Source organism: Boleophthalmus pectinirostris, unplaced genomic scaffold, assembly GCF_026225935.1.
Source record: "Boleophthalmus pectinirostris isolate CB_2022bp ecotype Guang Dong unplaced genomic scaffold, ASM2622593v1 HiC_scaffold_11, whole genome shotgun sequence".
Lineage (NCBI taxonomy): Eukaryota > Metazoa > Chordata > Actinopteri > Gobiiformes > Gobiidae > Boleophthalmus > Boleophthalmus pectinirostris.
The window spans coordinates 7,585,850-7,607,834 of NW_026570994.1; the positions used below are offsets into that span (position 1 = coordinate 7,585,850).

A 21,985-nucleotide genomic window follows, 5' to 3' on the forward strand; every position below is an offset into this window, starting at 1 on the left:
ACTCTACTGTGCATGCCTCCTGTAGAAAAAGCCGCTGTCTCGCTGCAAATAGTGAAATATTCATTAATCAAGCACCAGAAAGAAAGGTTGGAGTGAATGAGAAACTTGTGATTGACTGGCGGAAAGCGGGGATGGAGAAAACAGCGACCGGGTGGGTGTGCCATGTAACTTTCCTAGAAGTCACTGGATGGATCAACAAAGCCTGGACTTCAATGACAATTGAAACCATCCTGTCGGGATTCAGAAAGGCTGGAATAATTCTAACTGGAGCTGATGCTGAGTCTGACGACAGCTACACAGAAGAGGAAGCGGTGCTCCGTACGGTTTATCTCTGGAGGTAGCACAGAAGTGAGACTGAAGATGAAGAATTCAATGGATTTAGTGATTTGTGAGATGGAGAGTTTGGTAAACTTATTTTATGTTGTTTATGCTATAATTATCTGAAGAACTGTTCATATGTTACATTAACATATTAACGCCTATTCAGTCTGTTGCTCTCTATTCTATTTTTATTACTGTAACTTGCCTTTTTCAAGATGAAATGTTGATTCCTGGTCTTTGATTTTACAAAATACATTTCCCCCAAAAGTGCAACTTATATATGTTTTTTTCTTCTTCATTGCGCATTTTTTGGATGATGCGACTTATAGTCCGGAAAATACGGTACTCATTTTTGTTGATGCTACATTAGGTTAAAGCTGAGCTCAGACCGGAAAGGGCGTCCTCTAAAAATCCAAGGTCACAGTAGGCAAAATAAAATGGAAAAGGGGGTTTTAAGGTCCTCCCCCGAGAAATTCTGTCCAAATTTGGTGCCATTTCCCACATTTTTGTGGATTTTAGAGCTTTTTTTCTGCTGGAAGCCTGTATTTATTATGCTGATGACAATCCAATAATAATACAACAAAACAAAGGATGGATATGTTTTCAAGGACAAAATATTTTCACCAGGACTTGATTTGGATTTGACCTTTCAAATTTTCTATGTCGGGAAATAGGCCAGTGATTTTCTCTGTTTTTCAGGAAGTGTAAAATGTGATGAAACTTTTCCTGGAACCGTTCGTATGACTTTTTATCTTGATATGAGTCTTTTTTTTTGTATTGATTTTTCTGACAACACTCAAAAAATGGACAACAATACCATGTCTAATAGAAACTACCACATTTTTGGTGTTGGGGGAGTAGGTAGGTGGGGTGGGGGGGCAGGCTTGGGAGAGGGTGGGGTCAGGTGCTCCGCCACATGACACAGCACAGACACCGTCAAATGTTCGGGTGGAGGACGAGGGGGGGGAGGGGAGGTGCTGCTTTCGTCATGCAAAGAGGACATCGACAGACCCAACCATGCAAATATATAGATATAAATATATATATATAAATGTGTAACCAGGCACCGAAAAACAAAAACAAGCACTGGACCGGAGTGGACAAGCTCTGAACCAAAGAGGGGCTGTAGCGAAGAGAACCTTACCTCCACCATTATGTGAAAGGCGTGCTTGAGAAGACACAGGAAGTACAAAAGTTACCCACCAAAAGCAGCCCAATATTCAAAATGATTCCTCTGTATTAACAATAACTGAAATATTGTGATATTGTATCGTCAAAGATCTCACAATATCGTGGATATCACAATATATCAAATTACAAGTCTCTTTGCTTAAATTAAAGAGTTATGGTGCAGCAATAGCTAAAAAACCAGAGAGAACTACATAGACCATGATCCTTTGCTCCATTTCAGTGCAGACTACAAGAAGAAATAACAGTTCTAACACCTTTATGTCTTAGTTCTTTGGATTAAGTCTTGTCAAGGCATTTTAAAGGGAAAAAGGTGCACATTCACAGTTTTGTTGGCCTCCGCAAAATATCGCAAAAAATATCGCACCGTGAGATGTATATCGTGAAAATATCGTACTGAGAGACATGGATATTGTAACATTCCTAATCGTGAGCCTCCTTACCATATCGTGAGCTTTCCAATGATATTGTACCGTGATTAGGGGTGTGCAAAAATATCGAAATATTGATATATTGTATCGTTTAATGTGATGATACAATATCAATATCAAGGACTGCTTTATTGATATATCGCCAAGAGTATTTTTTGGTATATTTTACTAAATTATTTTGTTACAACACCAGTTTTGTTCCACGTTTAAAGAAAGGGAACTCGTTTTTGCCACAAATTTTAAATTTTCACTGTTTTGAAGATTAACTTTGCATAGGAAGTGGTTTAACAAAGACTTTTAGTATCACAGCCATGATTTAGCCTTTATTTTTTATTGAACTGTATTGAATCGATTGGAAATATATTGTATCGAATCAAAAGTGCACTATATTGGGATAGATATCATATTGTGGCCTGTGTATCGAGGTATGTATCGTATCGGCAACTTCTGAATGATACCCAGCCCTAACCTTGATGATATCGTATCGTGAGACTTGGATATCGTTACATCCCTACTCTCTATACAATTTGTGATGTTAGTCAATCGTTTAAAGAATTAAGTTTTCTTGGGCTTTAAGTGTTTTAGTATTTCACATTTTCTAACTTAAAAAATAATGTCTACACTTGGAAAATATACTTTATTCCTAAATGGGGCTTTTAAGCGTTAGCTCCCTCTTCTGTCAGCAACAGGAATGAAAAATGGGAAAGTAAACAAACCCCCCCCCCCCCCGTCAATGCTACGCTAATAGAGCCATGTGTTCATTGTGAACTCAATTTGACCGCGGAATGACTCCGGTGATGGCTTATGGGCTTAAAAACTGAGCAGGAGAAGTCCGGATATTTATCTGTGATGCAACAATATTGGCTATATGTAAACAGGGCCTTTTTGGGAGCTCTTTGGATTAATGAATTAATGAAACGAGCATGGATGAAGCAAAAAAATACAAGTCCAGTTATGTTTTTGATGAGGGGAACATGTTAAAAAGCTCAAAAAATGTTGCACCAAAATTCAAAAGGTCAAGTCAAGACTCACTATTTGGGAAAAAATACCTGAATAACTTTAGTCAAAATAGTTCAGAATGAAAAACAAGAAACTAGCCCCATACCCATGTGCCGAGACTGTTATAGTCAAATGTTTTGGTGCTACTTTGCAATAACCACACCTACATTCGAGCCTTAATAAAGCAGAGACACACCTCAATTCATAATGAACAAATAGTTAGAATAATCCAGACATAGCGACTACTTAATTAAAGGGTTCAAGTAAAGGTGAGGAGTTAAAGTATTAATTAAGCAGACTGCAGTTGTACTCACATGTGTGGGCACCAGGGCAGCGGGATAAGCCAGTTTGATGCCTCCACATCCAGAAGGAGAAAAGCACCACGGCCGCCAGCCCCACGATGGGCACCAGCGAGTAGAGCAGGGTGCTGAAGATGGGGGGCTTAGGGGGGAAAGGGTTGGATGTAGCTGAGGAGAGAGAAGAAAAAAAACGTCAAAACACTGTCTACCAGATGAACTCAGATAAAACCTCTAACTATGAGTCTTGTTACGGTCGGAAAAACTAGATCACTGACATTTCAAAGAGTTTGCAGTGGTCCAAAGTTATTCCTCACTTATCTTACGCATTTTGAGCATGGTAATTATTCACCACGATGGGTTTATGAGCACTTTTCACAACTCAGAAACCAGCGTGGAGTTTTGCAATCGCAGTTATGCAAACAACAACACAGTTTGTTAAAATAAAAGGAAAAACTTAGTGCAACCACTTTGATTTTGCATTTTGATTTCACAGGCTTTTGAAATAAATAAGACACAAAATGGAACAGCTACACAACATTTGCCTAATTCAGCAAACTCAAGCTATCTGGGCCAAGAATATGTTTTTGCAAAATTAAAATTTTGAGTTTGTTTATTATACAGCCCCCACAGTGGAGAGTTTTAAGTCTCATCTTAAGACCCACTTTTATTCTCTGGAATTTAATGCCACGTGAGTTTTGTGGTCCTCTGTGTCTTTTATTTTATTTATTTATTTATTTTTGTTTTTATCTATTTTATTTTTTAGTATTGCTTTTATGTATTGCTTTTATTATTTTTGTTCATTGATTTTATTATTATTATTTTATTTATTCTTTTAGTTTCCTTATGGTTGAAACATAATTCTGCAGATTTTTTTTAAGTAAAATATTGCATTGCTATGTGAAGCACTTTGAAAACTGTTTTGTTCATAAAATGTGCTATACAAATAAAGTTGGATTGGATTGTCTCAGAGAAAATTGTAAAAAGTTCAGTGTAAGTTTAAAGTAATATTTCAGAAACTTTGTTCAGTTTTACAGAAGATTGTTTTTTTTGGCATGTTTAAACACATTTCTGATTGCAAATTTTGATATAATCATAAACGATAAACTTTTGTGCCTTCTTCATTAGTAGTTTGTGCAACCATACAAAAATCCCCCCCAAAAAAAGAAAGAAATTGAGTTCAAATTATATTAAGTATGCATAGTATGTAATATATTTTTGCTATATGTAAATATTTGTAAAGTTTCATCATCAATGACACATAATTTTAGATTTTTTTTAAACTATGTAATGAACAGGGGTGGGTTAATATAAGTTTTTTCTTCCTGAGAATAAATTACAATATATATGTAGTATGTATATGTTTTTTTTCTCAGCACAAACTCAAAATAAAAAAAAACAAATCAAATCAAATATATAACCTGATTATCATTATTGAGAAAATTGAAAATAAAAAAAAAGTCACCATTGAGTATTTATACATATATTCTTTAGATTTTTGACATGAAATTTGGCACAAACCTACTCCTATGTTTAAAAAAATCCAAATTGTAATTCAAACATGCCCATTTTCCAGCAAATCTTTCCAAATTAAGCCTTTGATGCCCATTCACTAACTTTATCATTTTTCTGACTACACTTTTTGAACTGGACTTGTACATTTTCAATATCTGAGCCGTTCCTCCAGTGTGGCGCTCCTCTGACACTCTGGGCTCATGGATTACCGAGGCGTCTCGTGACATCATGTAATCCCGGGCCAAAAATAAGTGAACTATGGGTGAACCGTGGGTGAACTACGAGTGACCCCTCTCCTCCTCCTCCTGCCCATCACATCACTGCAGTGGTTGTTCTGTGCCCCTCCCCCCTCTCCCCAGCTGGAACACCACGGCAAAGTACACATCAAATAGTAGTACAGTATTAGTAGTAGTAACTATATTGGAGGTACGTGCTAGTGAAAGTAGTTTGGGTATTTAAAATTGACCTGTAAATCCTGAGACTTATTTTTAGAACCTTTAATTGTTCCAAAACTCTGCAATTTTTTTTTTTTTTTTTACATTTTTTACTCTTTAAGTGCATTTTTAAACAGGTACTTTAATACTTTTACTTGAGTAGATTTTTCATGTGATGCTTTTACTTGAGTTATCTTTCCCCCCGGCATCGTTACTTTTACTTAAGTACTTCATCCACCACTGGTCTATGGTGAGCAGAGGTGAGGAATTGCAAGTCGTGACTTGGACTCGAGTCAGACTTGAGTCACTATTTTTAGATCATGAGACTTAACTTGATAAAATGGACTAAGACTTGGGGCTCGACTTGGACTTGAAGGTCAAAGACTTGGGACTTGAGAAGCACTTTTAACTTCTGAATTAATTTTATTCTGACTGTAATAATTCACTCTAAGATCTTGTCAAGACATTTAAAAAGAAAAAAAAAATATATATATATTTTTTCTACAACTCTTATATACTCTTAATATATAAATAAATACTCATATATAAATATACTACAACTTTAAGTACAACTTATCTTAAAAATCATAAAAATAGCAAAAATAAAAAAAATCAAACATTTGGTACTTTGGTTTCAAAACTTGAAATGACTTGGACTTGACTTGGACTTATGGGCCAGTGACTCGAGACTCGACTTGGACTTGCCTGTTTCTGACTTGGGACTTTAGGCCTGTGACTTGAAAAGACTTGAGAAGCACTTTTAAATCTGAATTCTTTTTATTCTGACTGTAACAATTCACTTTAAGATCTTGTCAAGACATTTAAAAAGGAAAAACTAACTATATTATTTTCCACAACTCTATAAATACTCTATTAATAAATAAATAAATATATAAATATACTATGATTATTTTTAAGTATCTTAAAAGTAATAAAAATGGCAAACATTTTTGGTTTAAAGACTTGAAATGGCTTGAAGTTCAAAGCAGACGACTTGGACTTGACTTGGACTTACGGGTCAGTGACTCGAGACTTGACTTGGACTTGCCTGTTTTGACTTGGGACTTGACTCGGACTTGAGGTCAAAGACTTGAAAAGACTTGAGAAGCACTTTTAAATCAGATTTTTTTCTATTCTGACTGTAACAATTCACTCTAAGATCTTGTCAGGACATTTAAAACAGAAAAATTAACAAAATTATTTTCTACAACTCTATAAATACTCGGGCCAGTGACTCGAGACTTGACTTGGACTTGCCTGTATTTGACTTGGGACTTGAGGTCAAAGAATTGGTTCCATCTCCGCTGGTGAGTACTCTCTTTTTCATAGTTACTCCCTTCACGGTCACACTCTGCATAGGAGCTCCCTGCCCTGTACTCTGTGTATAAGAGCTCTGTCTACTAGTACTCTGTGTATAAGTACTCACTGTAAGCAGTGGACTGGTGGGTCTGGCTCTGAGGGGGCCCGTCCGGAGCGTAGAGGAACTTCGCGTTGCACATGCTCCCCTCACAGCAGCAGAAGAAGACATCGGGGCTCTCCTTCTTCTCCACACACTCCGTACTGGAAGGTTAAAGAGTCGGTAAACAACACGGCGAGGTAAAATAAGGTACAGAGAAATAAGAGAAACGCTACATCAGGTTGGAAAATGTGAGGAAAATGCAGTACTGACAGTAATACGAGTGCTTTGTGTTCGGAATTGAACTGCTCCTGAAATACTAATATCAAGTCTGCACTGAATCGAAGTACATTTTCTTTAGTTGGCGCATTTTCTGTATAAACAAACTGTAGCTCTATATTTTTTTAATCTACTAAATGGAAATAATGTTAAAAGGGGTTCCATTTGACCTTCAAAAAAAGCTTTAAGAGTCTAAAATAAAAGCAAATGCAACTTAAAATATGAATGAATACAGGTTAAGTCACTCAAATTTGACTTTGACTTTGATCAAATTTGACCCACTTACCGAGAAAAAATATCTTTAAAATATTTCAGTAACAAATTGCTGTGTCACACAATAAGAACTGACAAAGAAAACAATTAAGGTTGAACAAATGGAACGTATTTTCTAGCATATTTTGTAGCAGTTCTGTTGAAATAAGGCAAATTTATATTTTAAAAAAAAAAGCGTGATGGGAATGTTGTTCTAATAACTTTCTGGAGGTGCCACGTAGAAAGTTGAAATCATACTGTGGAAGATTATAAATAGAGAAACAACAAGGAAGAAGCCCAGGTCTGTGGTTTGTACGAGCCCACTCAGAGTACCGTATTTTCCGCACTATAGGGCACACTTAAAAGACTTTAATTTCATCAAAAAATGACTGTGGGCTTTATAATCCAAAGCGCCTTATATATGAATTTATTGGGGTTTCTTAGTACGACTTTAGTAAACTACAAAGCCGCAACACTTGCAGCATTATGGCTCCTGTAGTCAGGAGCATCAGGAGTAATACATACTGTGATTCCTTTTAAAATCAAAATGCCACATGTCAAGAGACACGCTTACAACGCCCACTTTAGCATGTTTTTAGTGCAACAAACAAATGAACAAAAAGTTCTAAACATAACCTCTTACTTTACCCTTGTCACAATCAAATCCCTTTCCTTTTGCTGTGGCTCCTGTCCTCATCTGACCCTGCCCCTCCTCCCTCACCTGTCGTAGCAGTTGACGTCGTCGAGCCAGCAGCCCTGCTTGACCACCTCCACGTTGCCGGACACGTTCTTCCATGTGGCAAAGCAGTGCAGCCTCTTGTCCTTGTCTCCGTAGCAGTTCTCGATGCCGCTGCGGTTGGTGCGCTCCTTCTCCCAGCTCGAGTTATAGTAGGCACACTCCTGCGTCTCTGAGCGGCCCAAGATGGCTCCTGCAGAGAGGGACGCAGTGTTAGAGACAACACAAAACATGACTGCCCTTAAGAATATTTATTTCTTGACCTGATATTTGTCTTGGTGCGGTGGTCGATAACCGATGATTGCTGATACCATTATAAAGATTTTAAACTCCATTGTAAAACACACATATTCACATATTAACTTTTCACTTTTGTTGTCGTTTTTTTAACCCGGTCATTCATATTCACAAAAATATAATATTAGGCCATGATTTCTAGAAAAGAATAAAAAAACTTGCGTGTAATAGTTCAATGAGATTCATTTGATCTCCTGATAATTTATGTTATTAAGGTTCTTGTTTCAAACCAAGAGTTTGTTTTCATACCTGACAGTTTCGACTTCTCACTAGCGCTCTTCCTCAGAGTGGTCACGTGATGTTGCCGTGATGTGTCCAGCTGATTTAACCTGCCAAAACCTGTTTAAATCAGCTGAACGGACACGTCACAGCAACATCACCTGACCACTCTGAGGTAGGCCGTGAGTGAGCTAATGAGCAGATGAAACTGTCAGGTATGAAAACAAACTCTTGGTCTTAAAAAAGAACCTAATAACAGAATAAAAAATAGTTTATCAAGACATCAGATCAATACTTGAGAAAGCCCTCCGATATCACCGATAATGATACTGGAACCGGCATATCGACCATCCCTATTTATACTCCGATACACCCAAACACTGACTGGAGGAAGTTGTATCCAACTGAATTACAGAATGAGCTCCTGACCTTGGGTTACCAGATCCTAAGATTAATCAGATTGCAATAGTTGAAATAGGACACTGGGAAAAACTTTTTGTAGACATGAGAAGAGAAAATTCAGCACAAAACCAATCAAACAAGAAACCTTCTTGTTATGAGACTAGAACACAAACCACTGTGCCACCTCACCTCCCACTGCGGACCTTTCTCCAAATCTGTTGATGTAATTAGACTGTGTACACTTGAGTTAAATGCATGCGAGGACAGAGTTGACAGAACAGCTGTTCTACCCCACTCATTACGGGGCGACAGGTGGGGGGCCTTCCCCAAGTGTAGGGGCCCAAGGCTGGGCAGAGAGGGGCCAACTGTTCCCCTGTGGACCATGGAGGGATTTTGGTCGATAGCTTTTCCAACCACAAATATCTCAGGTTTAAGAATTCAAACAGAAATTTACTGGACAATTGCAATTTTTCTGACAATGGAAATATGAACTGCTAACCTGATTTATCAGCTGGTTTCACTTCGTAGAAACCATCTGACCTCGCAGTGTTAGAATTTGTTCGCTCGACGGTAGGCAGGTACTGTTTATCATTTAACCAATCCTTGCTATTTGGTTGTCACGTATGTAATGCACTGCAAACGGGGCTAACAGGTATATTAAGCTTTTCCCAAATCCTGTAGGAAGAAGGACAATAACGTCTTTCCCCTTGATAAAATTCACCAAACATTCTCTTTGTTCCGGCTTTAAATCCTCAATCTCAGGAATCGTCGACAACACTGAATATATCACTCTTCACTTATTGGCAGGTGCCCAAACTTGCACTTCTGGGTTTTTTGCGAACCGTTTATTGTATTTTGATTCGTGACCTAGTCGCTGGAGAGAAATGAAATTGAGCGGAGGCACTAGGTGGTGTCAGCCTGAATAATGAACTGCTATACTAATACAAGAATCCCAAACATTTCATATATGTTTGTAGAGGTCTTTTTAAATTTTATTTTATTTTTATATACCTCTATTTAACCAAGTGAAAAAACTTGAGTTTCAAATCTTTTTTTCAAGGGCGACCTGAGCAACATAACTACAGGTTTAGAAGGTTTTATACAGAATAAGCCCACTGAGACCGGATATACTGAATTTGGCCAACTTTAGGATTGTCCAGTTTCCACCATTCAAACCTCTGTTACTAATAATCTTAACGCAAAAGGGAACTCAAATTATAATTTTTTTATTAAATCGATTGTGATTTTTTAAATTCAATTTGATTTTACATTATGGCTTCTAAAATGAAATGATAATATTAAGTTCCTATAACATAAACAATGCAAGCTTTTAATTACTCCTATTAAGTCTAATCTGCTTGCCCCAGGTCTGAACTTTGCTCCAAACCACACGCTTTTGTCAAGAGGATTGGCTGCAGACCTGTTCATTAAAAAGGCCCAAGCCGATCGACGATTAGAAATTATCTCAATTAAAATGTTATAACCCTTAAATGGCAGCGTTTAGACTAGTGTAACCCAGTAAAACTCTGATTCTTAGACGAGCTTTGGGGGTAAAATACAGACAGGAGCTGAGGAGCCTGAGAACCTGGCGCCAAATATGACTGCGGTTAGAGAAGCTGCTCGCATCAAAGGGAAACGTGTCTATATTCACACAATCAGATCTTAAAGAGGCAGTCGCTGTACGAAGCAGGTACTGACATGTTTCTAATGGAGGTATGTCAAAGTCTACCCAAATCACAACACTATGTACTTTCAATAGTTTAGATAGAAACATTACTCCAGTTTACAGTAGAGCTGCACACTGTAGTTTAGATCTGTACAAACACGTTCTGAAATGCGATTCTTGTATTAGTTTAGCCGTTCATATTTAGTTTCTGATTTGTGTTATAATGTTGTGTCCTCCAAATAGTTCATTTCTAGAATCATTTGGAGAATTTCAGGCCAGGACTCGATACTTAAACAGATTCTGATACCACAACGACAATAAATAAAACATTTCTTTAGACAATAGAATGAAATTTTGAACATTAAATCATAGTACTTATATTTGTGTCATCTGAGTTTTCCAGGTATAGTGGTCCATGGGTGTATACTACAGTAGTTTACCTGCTCTTATACTTGCTCTGATGCAGCTCAAGATCGTTCTAAAGCTATTCAGGAAAGCTTCATTTCTGTTCTGTGGATGTCACTTTTTTGTATCGATACTTGTTCAGATGAGTATCTAGTTTCGATACTAGTTTTGGAATTTGTCTGATCTGTTTTGAGATAGTTTTGACAACCGTAATCACAGTTGAATCAAATATGACTTCTTCTAATGGATCCTCACTTCCTGGTAGGGTTGGACGGTAATACAGTATTACGGTATCCTGCGGTATCAAAAAGTAGCAACAGTATCAGTTTCATTACCATAATTTTAAAAAATCTGGACATAGGACCTAATATAATATTATAATTTATTGATACCTAAATTTGTTTGCTCAGCACAAATGAAAGTGTGGTTGTATTTTCAATTTAATGTTAACACAATTTAAAACTAATAGTGTCTATAATGTTTCTATTAACTGCGTGTGGAGATAATGTTGGATTAGTTTCGTTTTGTTGACACGTGACAATCATAAGGGAGACCAAGACAAGATGGCAAGTCCGGCTGCAAGTGAGTTGATCCCAAAAACATTTGCTTATGTTTTACAGAAACAAAACTTAAAACCACATGGCTCATTTGCATAAACTATAAAGGCTGATAAAAACAGCTGTTTCCTTGTGCGCTGATGCAGTTCAGTGTCTGTAAACTGTTAACTAAAGGACACAACTCAGTGAAATATATGTGTTCTTTCTGTGACAGAGGATGTTCTGCTGATGGTGAGTCTGTTCTGTGCGTGTATCGCGTTGGAGATTCTTGTGAAACTTTTCAGAGATTATAAATCTGCAGATCATACACACAGACCGTACAGCGGTGTGGCTTCGTAGCTTACCAAAGTTGTACTAAAACATTTTGGTAATATGGCAATACTGTAAACTCAGGTAAAATCCTGAGGTTTAACAGTATCAAAATTTGGATACTGGCTAACCCTACTTACACTAGGGTGATCAGACAGTCAAAGTTTTGAGCCCTGTGTCCCCTATCCCAGCAGATTTATTCAGCATCAGTGAAATGTCCCTGGTGTCCCTATTTTTGACCAATCTGATCCCTGCCAACAGTAAAGAGAGGCATACATTGTCATTTGTTTAGGTAAAATACAGAAAAGCTGCTTTCTCAACTGGTTCGCCTGTATTCAGCCTCACATTTTACTATAGGGGATTTTATGTATTTTACTATCTTAGGGCGTGTGTGCGTGTGTGTGTGTGTGTGTGTGTGTGTGTGTGTGTGTGTGTGTGTGTGTGTGTGTGTGTGTGTGTGTGTGTGTGTGCGAGTGGGTGTGCGTGTCTGGGTTGTTTGGTTGTGTGGAGTTGGGCAGGTGTGGGGTTGGATAAGTGGGTGGGTGGATGGAAATGCGGGATTGTTTTTAATCACTGTAAAGCACTTTGTGTTACGTTTTTGTATGAAAAGCGCTTTATAAATAAAGTTTGATTTGATTTGATTAAAAATTACCAAAACACAAAGAAAATAAATATACTGACTCAAATTAGTGTTGAGCGCATAATAATTTTCCTTAATTACACACTAGGATCACAATTTTATTATTACCAACCAACATAAACTAAGGATGTCACAGTTTTTTATTTTGAAAATCTGGTCACCCTAAGGACCACCTTATGATGTCACAAGGTGCTTTTTCAACTCTGGAGCATGACCCAGCCTAAGTATACAGGATTACTCAAACATGCATGAACAGAATACATACACAACTCAACTTGTACAAATAAAAGTAAAAAAAAATAAATAAAAATCTGAAGAATATAGAACTCTGAATCATAATAATAATACAAAATTGTAAAAAGGGCGCTGACAGTTGGTGAACTTTACACAGGACTAAATGACGTCTCGGTAGAAGAATGTTTACGCAGGATATGAATATTTGTCCAGTTCATAAAGACCAGCGCGTTCAAACGGCCGCGCTGATGTGTGCATAAAAGAAGACGTATTACTGTTAGCGTAGCCTGTTAGCATGGCCTGTTCCGGCGCATTTAGCAGCTTTAACTGTCAACCACTTTACCCTGGACAAACACACAACCGGGGACCAGCCCTGCCCTTTTCCCATGCTCGTATTATATTTCTTGTTATTGCAGTAGTTTTAAGCCAGATGCCCTTCCACTGTCAGACTGTTAGCAGCAACTTCAGAACCTGCAATGTGTTAGTGTCATTTAAGTCAATAAAATACAGCGGCACATTTACTTTACATTTACTAAAAGTTCTATATTACGCAAAATTTACTCTCAAAGTCAGATATGTCAAACTCAGGCTCGGGGGTCAAATTTGGGCCGCGATATAATTATATTTGGCCCGCGAGATCATCTCAAATATGTTTTAGAGCTGCCCACCGGCTACAGATAGACTATCGAGACATTATTTATTTAAAATGTTGTTATTAGTTTATATTATGTTTGTTCTGGATTCAGTGTTTAAGCAAAACTATTATTACACATTTATTTTAATAAGAAAAGGATTAACATCACATGAAAACATGCAGATGTTGTTGAAATTTTTCAATAAATATTTAGTTTGGATCACGACTTAGTCCCAGTTTTTAATTTTGGTCCTCTGTGAATTTGAGTTTGACTCCCCTGCTCTAAGTCATGTTTTTATGCTTTTACTTCACTGAAAACACACCTGGAGTTGTGTTTTGCTTAGAGTGACCAGACGTCCCTGTTTTTCCCGGGACAGTCCCAGTTTTGAGTCCAGTGTCCCCAGTCCCAGCAGATTTATCCAAAACCACTGATTTGTCCAAGTTTTATACAAGAAATGTCCTAAGTGTTCCCTATTTTTGACAAATTTGATCCCTGCCAACAGTAAAGAGACACATACATTGTCATTTGTTTATGTAAAATACAGAAAAACTGCTTCAAAAAGACCAAAACACGAAGAAAATGTGACTGTACTGACTCATATTCGTGCCGAGTACAGAACAATTTTCCTTAATTACGCACTCGTTTCACAATTTTATTATTACCAAACATCACAAACCAGGGATGTCCAAGTTTTTTATTTTGAAAATCTGGCCACCCTAGTTTTACTTTATTCACATATGTTTGAGTAACCCTTTACTATTAATCTGTATACATATCCAAAGACCAAAACGTTCTGTTCTACCTTATGATGTCATGAAGTGGTAGTTTAAGTTACCAGCTACATTTTGTTCAGTAGAGTTTGGCAATTCCATAGTTGAAGTGATCAAATTGGGTCCAGTGAAGGTGTATGGAGTTTGAAAACACAACAGAGCACTTCCTGTATTACCAGATGACATCACAAGGTGAGAAGAACTTGGCCTAATTATGCAAAATTTGAGTATTAAACACGCGTTGAATGAAACAAAACACAACTCCGGGTCTGTTTGTGATGAGGAAGCAACATTACAATATAGATCAAAAAATAGTGTACGTGCCCTTTAAGTTACACAAGTGAACAAAATTATCTAGAAAATTACACAATATGGCTTTAAATTGAACTTGTATAACATAAGTGGCTTTTATTGTCTACCACTGTTACATTCTAGTGGACATCTGAAATTGCTTTTTTTTTTTTTTTTTTTCGGAAAATGGGAAAATACAACATAAAACACCCAACTAATCAAATTATTGAAGGCAAAATTCATTAGCAACTATAGAAACAAACTTTTGACTCTGACCATGGCAAAAATGTCAAAATGTGGTCCCAACCTGAAGAAACAGAAACAAAGAACTACTGTCTCTGGGTTATGGACAAGTACAAGTACATTTATACGACATTATTTTACTTATTTATGTAGCAATTTGTCTGCAGGCTCCCCTTTCATCATAAGGGACAAAGGATGCACTCAACAGACACAAGGACCACTCCAATCCGAGACAGGACAGGTCGCAAAAGTCGAGGTACAAGCTACAATGCGGAGTTATAGACGTTCTTGAAAATTATTGTTTAATTGTGATTTGAGATTTAATTGAAAATCATTTGAAACATGAAAAACTATTACTAACTCAGATCAGAAAATCAAAAACAGATCTGACATAATAAGTATAGATCTTGTGGTCATTATTTACAATGTAGATGATTAGTTCAGAGCTTTCAAAAAGTCTACCGGAAAAATTTATGAAAAATTTACTTCCGGAACCAGGAATAGTTTTTACAGTAGGAGTGTGCAAAAATATCGGAATATAAATATATCGAGATACTAAATTTGGTGATACAGTATTGTTATGATGGGCTGCTGTATCGATATATATCAAAAAGAGTTTTTTTTTTTTTGTATCTTTTGCAATTTTTTTAATCGCACAACAATTTTGTTTCTTATTTAGTGAAAAGAAACTTTTTTATGCAATACACTTGACATATTCACTCGACAATACACTTGACATATTTGTCCCTAGACTCTACACAGTTTGTAGTAAAAGAAGGTTACAGATTAGTTTGTACACTGGAAAAAAAAAAAAAAAAAATCTGTAAATTAAAATAACTTAAATTAAGAACATTTTGCTTTGTTTGAGTAGATTCAACTTGACAGCAACAACAACAGACTTTATTTATAGGGTGCTTTTCATACAAAAATGCAACACAGAGTGCAACAAATAGACAAGTAAAAATAACTACCAATGGAATAATTGTGTCTTAATTCAAGCAAAATTTGATTTTGTTTCTTATTTTAATTTGTTCATTTGGGGGGAAAAAAATCTCTCCACATATCGGACCAAGAATATCGGCGGAGGTCATCGCCCATCAGTTCCCCTGGATTCTAAACTATCGGTATCAGCATCAGCCATAAAAAAAAATTGTCAGTCGAATATGACATTAAACTTAAACCAACAAATTATGTCAGATCTGTGGAGAGGCAAGGCCGCACACAAAAATAATGTTTTGTAAAGGTATTTAGTGAGTAATAAAAATATCTGTAATTGAATAAATGTAAGAATGATACATTTAGTAGCATTCTGTACAACATTTCATGCAATAACATCTCCATGAAAACAGAAAAGTTACATAGTGCTACTTTCAGTCAAATTTGCGGTATGTTTTTGCTTAATTACTATTATTATACACTTGACATATTCACGGTTTTAATGATTTAAATTAAGGCATTTCATCTGAATTTGTTGTGGTTTAACAAAGCAATACTGTTGGTTCTTAAAAACTCCAATCTATCACAGAGTATCACGAGTAATATATCACATGTATATCACATTTTTTTTATCAAATCATTAGGGATGTCGTGCTTTGTGTTTCTAATAATAATAATAATCATTTGGTATCTAGAACTCATCGTGTATTTCACAATATAATTACGAGGAAGGTCAGATCAGTTGTAACAATGAAGCAGAAATTTTCACTTCCCACTTAGGCGTGACCACAAATACCAGAACAAGTCGATTAGAAAGCCTAGATGACACTTGCTCTGAAGAGAAAGCCTATTATGAAAACCATCTGCTTCTTCTGTGGGTTCACACATCCTCAATACTGTACTACTGTGCTTACCTCCTCTGTACTCTTGGGCAAGACACTTCAGCAGTTTGCCCTCCAGTGTTTTTGTACTTATGAATAAAAACGGTTTGTGAAAGTGGAAGTTATGCCTGGGCAGCCGTTTGCTATTTAATGTGGTGTTCAAGAACTCAAAACTAAACCCAGTAGTATTAGTAGTAGCCCAACAGTAACAGCAGTATTGACAGTATTTGTAGTAATAGTAGTATAGATTGTAACAGTAGTAGTAGTTGTAGTAGTTAACTGAAGAAGGTCAACAACTGAACTTACTAAACCTTGGCTGCAAAAGTTTAGTAAGTTCAGTTGTTTTGATTAATTTTATGAGAATAGTAGTAGTAGTAGTAGTAACAGCAGCAGTTGTAGTAACAGTAAAAAAATGTTCTTAACACATTCCTGTTACCCACCAGTCCTTTGCGATCTCACACAAGACCAGCACCAGTATAATGGAGCAGATTAAACTTGGCAGATAAAGTGAAAATTGCCAGTAATTTATTAGTGCACTTCCTGTGTAGTTCTGCCTAAACCTGTTCTGTCATATCAGAGTGTTTCAACAGTTTAGATCGACCAATTGGAGTGCAGCACCGAGCCTGTCCCTCCGGTTCACCCGTGGGGCCTCCTCACGCACTCACTCACTCACAACAAATATGCAATTGTGATAAGAGAGGTAATGTCTTTTTGAAAACAGCACTGTGGTTTGTAATGGACACTTTAAAGCAGGAGTTTCAAAACTAACACAGGAATCCAATACTTTTCAGAACATGTTTGTAGAAGTCTAAAGTATGAACTACCCTTGTGGTCTGTAGCAACTAAAACTGAGAACGGCAATTCAAATTTCAGATTTCAATTCAAATTTCAGAAAAACGTGAAAAGATTTTAAACTATTTAATTTAAAACTTCACTCAGTAATTTGTCTGATTGAACATCCGGCACCTCCATGTCTGAGGTGTCATTACTTTGCCCGGATCGTTCCACAGCACAGAGTAGAGATAAACAGATATGATGGTTGGCCAATATTTGCCCTTTTTAGAATATTGGCTATCGGCCATAAAAGTCCAGCAGAGGCTGATATTTTGTTTGGCCCAACCAGCCGCAGTATATGCATAAAGCATAAAGTCCAAACAAGGTTCTGTAAAAATGTGACTACACTAGACTCTACTAGGGCTGAGTATCATTAAGAAGTTGCCGATACAATACATACCTTAATACATAGGAAACGATACGATACATATCTCGATACAGTGCACTTTCAGTTCGATATGATATATTTCAAATCGATTCCATGCGGTTCAATAAAAAATAAAGGCTAAATCATGGCTGATACTAGAAGTCTTTGTTAAACTACTTCTAGCGCAAAGTTCATATGAAACACAAACATTTTAATCATCAAAAAAGTTAATATGTCAAATGTGTTGCATAAATGAGTTTTCTTCCTCTAAACAAGCAACAAAACTGTAGCGCTGTAACAAAATAATTTAGTAAATTACACTAAAAATACTCTTTGTAATATATTGATACAGCAGCCCATGATATCGATACTGTATCATCACATTAAACAGTACGATTATATCAATATTTCGATATTTTTGCACACCCCTAGACTAGACCCTAGACCGAGTTTGTACACTGGAAAAAAACAATACCTAGTTAAATTAAAATAACTTAAATTAAGAACATTTTACTTTACTTGAGTAGATTCAACTTGACAAGTAAAATGATATACCAATGGAATAAGTGTGTATTTTCATATTTTAAGTACAAATAATCTTGTTCCATTGGCAGATAATTTTACTTGTAAAGTGGTGAGTGACAGTAAATTTACTCAAACCATGATAAAAGTTTCTTAATTCAATTCTTCATTAATTCTTAATTTTATTAAATTTTTTTGCAGTGTACTAAATTTTAATTTGATTATTTGGGAAAAAAAATAGCTCTACATATCAGACCAAGAATATCAGCAGAAGTCATCGCCCATCATTCCTCTGGATTCTAAACCATCGGTATCGGCATCAGCCATGAAAAAAATGCGTATCAGCTGAAGTATGACATTAAACTTCAACCACCAAATTATGTTAGATCTGCAGAGAGGCAAGGCTGCACGCAAAAATAATGTTTTGTGGTGATATTTTGAGTAATAAAAACATCTGTAATTGAAGAAATGAAAGACTGATATGTGTTCTGTACAACATTTCATGCAATAACATCTCCATAAAAACAGAAAAGTTACATAGTGCTGCTTTCAGTCAAATGTGTGGTTTGTTTTTGCTTAATTACTATTACTTTCACTGTATTCCACAATATGAGGAGGCACCACTTGGGTGAGAGAGAGGGTCAGATTGTCCCCACTCAGCAAACTGACCCAATCCCCATAATCCTCAATGGAATGCCCAGTACAAGAGCCGGTACTGTGGGCCGGAGTGCGAAAATCCTATACAAGCACGTAACCGTTTCATGCAAGTTTACTTTTTCATAACACGTCTGCACACTTCGCTACTGTCAGATCATGTTGCAGCGAAAAATATTTGTAAAAAGAGCCCAAAGAGCCACGTGTCACATTCCATACGTTCCTCACAGTAGGGTTAGTTCAAAATTTCTCTCTCAAAACTGGACCGAGTTACGTCACAAATTCCTATAGGCTATTCTTGAGGTGTTTTTAAAGCTTGGGTTTCTAGAATGATGTCATCATTTCAGATGGAGGGCAGGGGAGCTACATAACGCCAAGGAAGATTAACTGTTCTTGAAAGAAATAGCCAAACTTATGAACCACAAATGTTGGACCGAATCAGCATTATTTGTTCGAGATTGGCTTCATAAACTTGTCCTATTAATCTTATGGCTTGAAGTCTTTTCATCTGACAACAATCACAGCTTTGGGATGAGTAATGGCAATACTTTTTGAAGCTATTGTGAAAAGATAATTTCACTTTTGTTTATTTATACTGATGAGCGAGAAGGCGTTGAACTTTGAGCCAGTTTTTTTTTTCAAGTGGTTTCTAGTGGATGTAATTACAAAAACACTAATAAAACAGCTATGATGTCCAGATTTTAATATGATTTCAATACAATACCTAATCCACACTGCTTTTTAACTACTTTCCAATATAATTTTACTATATGGGTTGAGAATTTTGCAGATAAGTTTCCAAAAATGTTGACCCTACAACACTGTGCGATTAAGAACAAATTGCTCACTTTCATTTCTCTCCAGCGACTAGGTCAGAAATCGGACTAGACGGTTTGCAAGAACTCCAGAAGTTGTAGACCGCGCACCAGCCAATCAGGGAAGAGCTGTGAAGCCATGACGTCAAACTCAAGCGTCTGTCTGGGTCCCTTTTGTAGTACACTGCAACAGTACCATATTTTCCGCACTATTAGCTGCTCTGGATTATAAAGCGCACTCTCATAGAATGGTCTATTTTCAAACTTTTTTCTCAAATAAACCGCACCGGACTTTAAAGGAAACACAACAGTTGGATGGGTCAGTCGGACTTTGTTTGTTGCGCGTTCACGGTGACTCTGGGCTTTGTTCAGTTGTGGTGTGTAGGGAGGGTGCTGTCTGGGACCACTGGATTGTTGATGTGTTCGCAGTGACTCAGTTGTTCAGTTGTGGCTAGAAGTGGCACATTGCACTCGCTTTTTCGGTTCGTTCCTCCATTCCGTTCCTCGTCCGCGTGGAGTGATGAGTGTGGCTGCGGGTGTGTTTCGCTCCGTGGTCACTGTCTGCTCCGTGTGTGTTTGCGTGCGCTGCGGGTGGTGGCGCTCTGGATTGCGGGGCGTGCAGTCGTTTTTTGATGGGGTTGGAGGCTTTTGATCGCGCCCTATGGTGCGGAAAATACGGTAAACAAAGCGGTCAAGATGGATGTAGACGAAGACAGACATTCTGTGTTGGCAACGATTCCCGAGATTGAGGATTTAAAGTCGGATCAAAGACAATGTTTGGTGAATTTTATCAAAGCGAAAGACATTATTGCCCTTCTTCCTGCGGGATTTGGTGCATTACATACGTCACGACCAAATAGCAGCGACTGGTTAAATAAAAAAAAGTACCCGCCTACAGTCGAGCGAATAAATCGTAATGCTGTGAGGTCAGATGGTTTCCAAGATGTGAAACCGGATGATGAATCAGGCTACAAATTGTTGGCCTTAGTGCTGCAATTATTTCCAAGTACAGCTGGATATGAGTATCAAAATATCATACTGAAGAAACTAGTCATTTAGGGAGTACAGAAAGCAATGACGATAAACGTATTCGTATCATCACATTCCTCACTTGACTCATCGGTTAACTGGAGACTTCAAAAGAAAAAAAAAACGCTAAAGAGCCTTTTTTTTTTTTCGAATGTAATTCCAACAATATGCTTTTATTTACTGGAATGCCTAATGACTAAATTACTTGAAATGCACACCTATTCTCAGCAAAAGGTTACAATAGTTAAAGCTGCTCTATGTAAATTCTGGTGGAACATCTGCCAACTGAGTGTCGTCATGGAGATGTCATTGCTATGTTCCGCAGTATGGCATTAAACTTATCCATCTAGAGCAGGGGTGTCAAACTCATTTTGGTCCGGGGGCCATATCCAATCTACTTTGATTTCAAAGGGGCCGGATCAGAAAACTAATGGCATATATACCCCAAAAATAACATTAAGTTCAAATATTTGTGAAGAAACGCAAATCTATTACAGAAATATTTTTTAATTGATGAACTCTTTCTTTTACAAAATATTATAATATTATGAACAACCTGAAACTTTAAGAAAAATCCAATTTCAACACAATGTTTTAACTTTAACTTGTATGTAAATAGGAATAAGTCAATTTTTCTTGGAAAATCCTGCACTCGGCTCCACTTTTCTCATGTTGGACATTTTGTTGATGAGGGTGTCACGGTCAACAGTCAAAACGATCGTCCTTTAAGAGCGTTTGGAAAGAGACAAGTCTTCATTTGTGCTGCACTGGTGGGAGGGGCCACGTACAAAGACGCTGGAGACACTGCTGTGCTAAGCGACGCAGAAAATTACCAATATTTTAATAGAAAATATAATTAAAATATTTTAGTAGAAAATCAGCCAAGGGCCAGATTAAAGGTCTTGGAGGGCCGGATCTGGCCCCCAGGCCGTATGTTTGACACCTGTGATCTAGAGAGAAGCATGGAATTGAAAGCACCAACACTCAAGTTCTCGACTTCAGCGTAAGAATGCATGTTTTTCAATGTAAATACTCGGGATGTAAACGATATCCAAATCTCTCGGTACGATATCACCATGATATGCATCTCACGGTACGATATTTATTGCGATATTTTGAAGAGGCTGATATAATTGTAGATGGAACATGTTTTTTGCTTTTAAAATGCCTTGACAAGATTTTGGTGTGAATTATTTCTGTCATCATCCCAAGAATTCAAGTAAAATCTAATCCAATCCACTTTATTTCTAGAGCACATTTCACAAACAAACAGTTTCCGAAGTGCTGCACAAATACATAATAATAACAGCAATAATAAAATGATAAAATAAACTACTAAAATAATCATACTAGTCTTAAAATAATAAAACCAGTAAAATAAAATAAGAGCAAAATCATAGAATAGCAATAAATAAATAAATAAAACCAATAA

At 36.9% G+C, this 21,985-nt stretch overlaps 1 protein-coding gene across 1 annotated transcript in view; it reads right to left on the reverse strand.

Moving 5' to 3' along the window:
- acvr2ab (activin A receptor type 2Ab) overlaps window positions 1-21,985 on the reverse strand; it is a 46,710-nt gene that overhangs the window by 17,031 nt on the left and 7,694 nt on the right. Inside the window, 4 exon segments of the mRNA XM_020917066.2 lie at window positions 3,254-3,290; window positions 3,292-3,406; window positions 6,611-6,744; window positions 7,833-8,040. Of these exon segments, the coding sequence (XP_020772725.2) occupies window positions 3,254-3,290; window positions 3,292-3,406; window positions 6,611-6,744; window positions 7,833-8,040 (494 nt within the window).